General features: G+C 44.9%; 1 protein-coding gene across 1 annotated transcript; it reads right to left on the bottom strand.

Moving 5' to 3' along the window:
* Positions 1-2,074: 2,074 nt before the first annotated feature.
* Positions 2,075-6,951, bottom strand: LOC134353310 (interferon-inducible GTPase 5-like). Its single transcript, XM_063061352.1, has 2 exons — positions 6,610-6,951; positions 2,075-3,817 (listed from the first exon to the last, which is right to left on the bottom strand). The coding sequence occupies exons 1-2, from the start codon at positions 6,645-6,647 to the stop codon at positions 2,611-2,613; spliced, it is 1,245 nt and encodes a 414-aa protein (XP_062917422.1). The 5' UTR covers positions 6,648-6,951; the 3' UTR covers positions 2,075-2,610.
* Between the last annotated feature and the right edge of the window lie 1,044 nt (positions 6,952-7,995).

The following is a 7,995-nucleotide window of genomic DNA, read 5'->3' as shown; positions in this document are numbered from 1 at the left end:
TTTCTGGTCTGAAACCACTTCTCCACTAGTATCTCAGTCATTTGCCCTGCCTTATTTTCCCAAAGGAGGTCAGACATCGCCCTGTCCTGACTATCAACTTCTATATAATGTTGGAGAAAACATTCCTGAAAAATAAATTCCACCCCTTCTAAACCCTTCGCATTATAGCAGTCCAAGTTAAAATCCCCTACCATGACAATCATGTTATTCTTAACAACTTTCAGCAATTTTCCTAAGTATTTGTTGCTCTAACTTCCAACAACTATTAGGAGTCTATCGTACAACACCATTAAGATTTACCATTCCTTTCTTTATTTCACAGCTCCAGCCACTGAGCCACATTGGGTGATCCTCTAGTAATTTCATTTCAGACTACCGTCTATTCAAAACTGCAACTTCCCCTCCACTCTTTCCTTCACTACTTTCTTGCCTGTAGCACCCACACAGTCAACATTACGTTGGAGTCCTATTCCTCCCTTGGCCATGTTTCTAATGGTTATAGTATCCTAGTGCCACGTAGCTATTCATGTCATCAGTTCATCCGCGTTACCTGCAGAGCCTCTCGTATTGAAACACATGCATTTTAATCCAACAGGCTTCCATCACTCCCTGCCCGTTTCATCTACTGGCTTTACAGGCATTGAAATGTTTCTTGACTTCCTCACTAGCACATGCCACAACAAATAATCCAGCAAATAATACTACCCTTGATATCATGCTTTAGAACTTCCTTCCTGAATTCCTACATTCACTCCACAAAACTTCAGCAGCTTTTCAACACGTGTAATTTGTGCCAACATGCATAATGACTACTTGTTGTATGTTCCCCTTCCCCCACCGCCCTGAATATGCTCCCCAACTGATCTGACACATCATTGACCTTGGCAGCACCTAGGAGGCAACACCCCATCCCAGGGTCACACTTGTAGCCACAGAATCTCCTACCCAGTTTGAGATGGCGATACTGAAGATGGGCAACAGTTTACTGGCAGTTCGTAAAGCAAGAAATGCAATTAAATACTTCATTAATAACGCTCCTTCTGTGAAAATTGTGGGAAATGATCACCGCAAACAATGACGAGGTGAGCGAAGGCAAGGCTGGCTCAAGGATCGAGTGTGCGGGTGCGCTGCAAAGCTGAAGCGAGAAGATCGAGACACGTCCACGGAGAAATGGTTGGAGTGATGTCAAGACATAGTCAAGACAGAATCGGGGCATACGAAGTGCAGAAATGTCATAGTGGAGGAGTTTCAGATCCCGTTCACCTAAACCAATGAGGTTTGATCTACCTAACTGCTGGGCCAATTTGGAAAGGTTGGGTGGAACATTGCAGTGGGGTCCAGGCTTAGGCACATCGATGTGGAGGGGCCCGGGTCCTGGAGCACAGAACGACCTGTTGTTTGGACAATGTAAATGTCGGGCCAGACGGACTGAAAAAGCAGGGTATTGGGACCGGAGACGAGCGTTAGGCCGGTTCTGCTCACTGCTCTGTGATGTTTACTCCACTCTCCGTGGCAGAGGCTGTGGCTGTGTCCTGTTCTGGCTGCTCCAGGCTTCGTGCCTGCAAGCTCTGTGACGATTTGTCCCACTGTGTGATGAACTGAGGCTGAGGCTATGGGCCTGCTTTGGGCTTTGTGTCTGCAAGATCTGTGACGATTTGCCCCACTGTGTGGTGAACTGAGGCTGAGGCTATGGGCCTGCTTTGGGCTTCGTGTCTGCAAGATCTGTGTCGATTTGCCCCACTGTGTGGTGAACTGAGGCTGAGGCTATGGGCCTGCTTTGGGTTTCGTGTCTGTGGACTCACTTTCATTCTGAATGCCATTGCTTGCTTTCATTGTTTGCACAATTTGTTCTTTTCCCTCTCTGCGCATTGGGTGTTTGTTGGTTTTTTTTAAAATGGGTTCTTTCGGGTCTCTTATTTCATGAGTGCCTGTAAGGAGATGAATCTCAAGGTTGTATAATTTATATGTACCTTGATAATAAATGTATTTGAACTTTGAACTTTTTGAACTTACCTTTCGAATCTCCTATCACTATAGTCCTATTTGTCTTCACCTTTACCCGCTGAGCATCAGATACAGTCCTGGTGTCACAGACGTGGCTGCTGCCTTTTTCTGAACTATCATCCCCAATCACTATCCCAAATGGTTACTTATTTTCAAGGTAATTAGCCACAGAGCATCCTGCATTATCCGTCTACCCCCTCAACCTTTTGTGGTGGTCACCGACTACCTGCAGCCTACCTTACATGTGACAACCTGGCTGAAATCCTTTCTCTGATGCTTTCAACATCCTGGATGATCTGAAGTTTTCAGAAATAATCAAATTTATCTTAACTCACAACATTTATTTTCACCAATTGTTACAACAGTGATTCAAGAAGAGAATTTCCAGCACCATGGAGCAGCAGGTAACAGCTACCAAAAGCAAAATGCAAAGTGTGATTAATAGCTTACATTTAGGTATTTCTATGTTGATGATTTTCTAATGCATAAGGAGTGAATCTTTCAGATGGCCCTCTGTAGAAAATGAATGTGACCCCCAACTAAACAAATCAGGTTAACCATGACGTTGGGATCAAGTTGAACTTTGAAAGCTGTGAGAGGTGCGACCTAAAGGTGGTCATCATCTTCCTGCTGAAGTGCAGTCTTGGCGAGGATTTGCTGAGATAGCAACCGGTCATCCAGTGAATCCTTCAGAACGAGAAAGGTGAAGGCAGATGAGGACATTGCCCCAAAGACAGAGACTGTCACTGAATGGTGGCTGTCTGTGAAGACAGCTATCATACAGACCATAATGAGGATGAACGACAGCACCTTAGGGGAAAATCGAAGCAACGTGAAAGGCGGTCGACGTTCCATTTCAGTTTTCAGAAGTGATGCAGGCTTGTTGACTCTGCCGGACAAGTTCCATACCACACGGTCAGTAACGCCCAGTTGCCATCGAAAGTACATCCACCCAGCAGCAGTACAGGCAATGGCAGTGAGGAAAGACAAGCCTGGGGCTTGGATAATGCCCACAGCCCCAGACAGGAAGGCCAACAGCACGATGACCCACATTATCAGCCTGCGTTTGGATTGTTGGATTCCCAGCATCATCTCTGGAATTGCGCGTGAAAAGGTATTGGATCTTATGCTCTCGAAATCAGTGGCAAGGGTAGACTTTAATTTTGGAAAATCATATTCTTTCACATCAAAACTGGAGATCAGGAAAATGGCTGGTGGTTTGACTCCAACGCTTTTAAAGTTTTTAGCACAGTCCTGGATGATTTGCATCTGCCCTTGACTGAAGTCAATGCCTTGCATCTTCATAGAAAAGGCGTCATTGTCAATTTTGGACCGAATGTAGTAGAATTCTTTCTGCTGTGCTTGAATCCTTTTGGAGAGCTCCCCATCACACTCTCTGAATCGTGACTGAGACACAATGATGTAGAAGTCGTAGCTTTCAAAATTCACTTGTTTCAGGTAACAGTTCAGTTCAAAACCGAAGGAGTTTAATCCTGGGAGATCCCAGAGTTGAATATCTGGCAGGGATGGATAATGATATCTGGTTGGCACCATGCTGGCTTCACCATTCCCAGTTGGAGCAGCTCTGGGATCATCACTCCGAACATCCCTCATGGCATTGATGAGGGTGGATTTCCCGGAGCCCACATCACCCAGCACGGCAACGTTGATCTTCACACTGGCTAAATCCTCTGCCTTCCGCTTCAGTTCAAGGATCACCGTTACCACATCACCTTTACTGTACATGGACTGTAGGCTTCTCACCTCCTCAGCGCCGAAGAACTTGTAAAGGACTGAAGAGGTCATTTTATCCCTGGGAGGAAAATAAATCAACAAATATCACCTTAGCTCTGGGGACATTCGAGTCATTCACTTCTCAGGCCTGTGTCTTAATTCCTTGTATTACTGCACAGGAGAAGCTTAATAAAATGGGAGAACACACGTGGATTTGAAGGAGACAGGCTAATTACCATGGGATGAAGCAGAGGGCTTCATTAACAGTGGGAATTTCTATCAGGGGCACAGACTCTGATGAAAATAAGGAAAGAAACACGCTCACTAATTTTCACAGCCTGTAGACAACAATGGCCGGACATCATGCGGGAGAAATTCTTCATGTAAGAAATGACTCTACGTGAAGTGAAGGTACTCACAGACCTGTCTGGTAAGCACGGTGACGTCAGACTGTGTGAAAACTGGTTTTGGCATCACTTGTGCTTTTGGACCCCGTGAACACAAGACCACAGACACTCAGCAGCAAACCTGCTTCTGTCTTCCTTACTGGGCTCAATCTCTCCTATTGTGTGAGCATTGGGCCTACAAATTCTTTGTCAATTCTCCTTCCCTCCCCCCATCCAGCCAACCCGACATCTGGTGTTGCCCTTGGCAACCTGCTATCATACGCCCCACGTTGTCACGGTGCTTGGAAAGGTTCTGGCGCTATCCGTCAGACAATTCCACATTCTTCCTCTGACCATGTGAGTTTCGTCCCTGTCCTCTGGTTTCCTCCCACAATCCAAAGACCTGCAGATCAGTGAATTATTTGAAAGTTTATGGAATACAATTGAGTTTGGTGTAAACATTCATAATTTAACCCTTGGTATCTGGAGATGAAGCTGCAACATTGCCAAACTAATCCCTCAAAAGGCAAAGTCTCCACCCTGGGGAGGGTCCCCGATGTGCAGCTTGGTCTAACAACTTCTCCCTGATTCCAGGTTATAAGAGCACCCACCCTTTAGTCACTGATTCTCTTCACACCAGTTTATGACATTTATATCCGTGGAGTTCCAACTTCCCACATGAGCCCCCTTATTTTCCTCACTCAGAAAGGATTCTTCCTTAGCCAAATCATGTGACTTCCTCCAGCCCATAGAGAGCATAATCCTTCACCCTGCCCAAACCCAGCACTCGGTGTCCCTTTCTACCTGCCAACTGAAATGACTTGCTTGCTTAGAATCAGAATCAGGTTTACTATCACTGACATATGTTGTGAAATTTGTTGTTTGTGGCAGCATTACAGCCCAATACAGGAAAACAAACTATGCATTACAATAAGAAATATATATAAAAAGCAAAAATTTAAAAATAGGAAGTAAAAATAGTGAGGTAGTGTTCATGGGTTGATTTATTGTCCATTCAGAAATCTGATGGAGGAGGAGAAAAAGCTGTTACTGAACTGTGTGCATGCCTTTTTGGCTCCTGTACCTCCTCCCTGGTGGCAGCAATGAGAAGAGGGCATGTCCTGGGTGATGGGTGAGATAGATAGATAGACACGTCCTGGGTGATGGGTGTCCAAGTTAGATAGATAGATACATAGATAGACAGATACTTTATTGATCCCAAAATAAATTAGTGTCACATTTACATTACAAGTGCACAGACATACAAATATTACAACAGGAGTAAGAAAGAATAAAAAATAAGTTATCGCAAACAGTCTAACAGGAGGAGTCATCACTTCCCCGGCTTTAGGTTGACTCATTATAGAGCCTAATGGCCAAGCATAAGAATCACCTCTTTGGAGCAGCACAGTTGTCTTGGTCTTTTACTAAAAGTGCTCCTCTGTTCAGCCAAGGTGACATGCAGAGGGACATGCTGAGGCATTGGCTTTTGAAGATTGTTTGCTGGTGAGGCTAGTGCCCATAATGGAGTTGGCTGAGTTTGCAACCTACTCTATATTTTTTTTCTGATCCTGTGTAGTGGCCCCTCCACCAGACGGTGATGCAGTCAGTTAGAATGCTCACCATGGTGCATCTGTAGAAAACTGCGAGTCTTTGATGACATCCTTGCGAAATATAGTCGCTGACGTGCCTTCTTTGTTATTCCATCACCATGTTGGGCCCAGGAACTTGAAACTGCTTGCCCCTTCCACTACTGATCCCTCAATTAGGACTGGTGTGGGTTCCCTAGATTCCCCTTCCCCAAGTTCACAATCAGTTCCTCACTCAACTCGGTCAGAACAGAGGGCAGTCAAGGGTTAAAAATGTTGTTCTAAGACTGAAGCCACGGGTAGGATGAGGGGTGGGGGTAGGGGTGGCACTCATTCAGCCTGAGGGGTTTTACTACACTCCACCTTAACACACAAACTGCTGGAGACACTAAACAGGTGAGGGACGGCTACAGCAGTTCCACAGTCCCCGTTATTGATATTCATTGGTTTACCTTCCCAGTTTATTTCATCACAAGAATTTAAGTTCCCAAACTGGATTTGAACACGTACCCTGAAATTAAAAGCCTGGTCGTCCGGAGAGCAGTCAATAACTTTTTGCCTGCGGCCCTGTTGACGTGGATCGGATCCGTACTTACCACCAAGCTGTTTACAGCCCCTCCTGGCGGAGCCATATCCGTACGGCATTCAGTTCCCCGTACAAGCTGATCGTGAACCGTCAACATATCAGAAAGGAAACCTCTCCTGGCGGGCCAACACTCGTCACAGGCTTCTCGTTCCCCGTTCTCTGAGCCCCCTATTGTTCGGGAACTGTGAACCACACACATTTGGACCGATCTCCCAAACTGCATTCAGTCAGAGAGCGAAGGGAATTTAACCTGTCACAGAATCAACCCACAGAACCAAAGCGGCCCGAACTGCGAGGCAGAGACACTCACCTTGTTATCTGGCAACTTCCCGGGTCACAGAACTCCATTCTGTTCAGGTTCCGAAAGGATTTCCACTAGGAATTCTTGTAACTAGGTGTTTTCCTGCCGGATTCGTCACTGCAGGAACGTCCAAAGATACAGCTCAACTGAAAATGAAAATGAAACCAAACGACCAGAGAACTTTTCCGAGAAGTGCGTGAGCACTACAACTGCACACACACTTACCCTTTCTTAGTTACACCTGCACTCAAATGTATAATATATAACAAAATATAACATATGATGCAAATACATAATCAAACAACGTGGCAGTGGCAGTAATTCAATGTATAAAGGTCAAGATATGATCAAGAGGTTTAGTTGTTGTTCAGACCAAACATCAAAATGGAGAAGAACTGTGATCCAAGTAACTAAGCAGGAACCTGAATGAGGAAAACATTGAGGTCGGATTAAGGGCAGGACACAGTGATCCAATTTGACATCAGTTCCCACCCCCCCCTTACTAATTCTGACACTGTTGTTTGCAGTCTCCATCATCAACTGTCCAACATCCTTTTTTTTCTTTTCTTTTGGTCCTTTCAACTTTCTCGTTATTCAGAATCTCGTTATCAAGGCTGATCTTCTACCTTGGAACTATTTCCATATCCCTGGATACCTTGATTCTCCAGAAATCCATCAAGGTCTGCTGTGAATTGCAGACATCCCACCCCGCAAATATTCATTTCAGGGAGGTATCAACCTCATTTCAGAGAGGTCTCAACCAGAAATCTCAACCTCATAGCAGTCTGTGTCAATGAATTTGTTAATTTTGCAAGACATCAAATTCACAAGTGTTTTGTAAGACAGTTGACTTCTGTCCTAATGTGCCATGTTCACAATAGCTGCTGCCTCGGTTGATGAGCAGGCACAGTTTTTGCTATTTCTGAATCAGGAAACATTTTCCTGAATAGCTTGCCTGTGTGCTTACACACCTGGAATGGCAGGTTATGCACAACGATGAAAGATGTAAAGTACAACTCAGCTCTAGTGACCTTCTCTGTCAGACTTTGGTTTTCTGCTGAAAAGAACTGTGAAATACTTGAGCAGCCTTCCCTGCAATTAGCCTCCCTAATATGTTGTGGTCCCTAAAAGAAATAAAAGCATAAGGTGTATCCTTATTACAGGTGTGCGCCGCTTAACGTCCATTCGGACAACGTCCAATCGCATATACGTCCGTAGTCACACACACACATTGCCTGCAATAGTCGGGATCAGAACTTACTTTTTTACATCGAAATGAGGATTTTAAATGAGTGATTTAGAAGTTCTGTATCTTCAAGTTCAAGTTTATTGTCATCTGGCTGATTGTCCACAAACGAAACAACCTCTGTCCGGACCACGGTGTAGCCACAATAC

The sequence above is a fragment of the Mobula hypostoma genome, chromosome 10, assembly GCF_963921235.1.
Source record: "Mobula hypostoma chromosome 10, sMobHyp1.1, whole genome shotgun sequence".
In the NCBI taxonomy this organism is placed as follows: Eukaryota; Metazoa; Chordata; class Chondrichthyes; order Myliobatiformes; family Myliobatidae; genus Mobula; species Mobula hypostoma.
The sequence above is the reverse complement of the archived record's forward strand: the minus strand, read 5'-3'. Positions and strand labels throughout refer to the sequence as shown.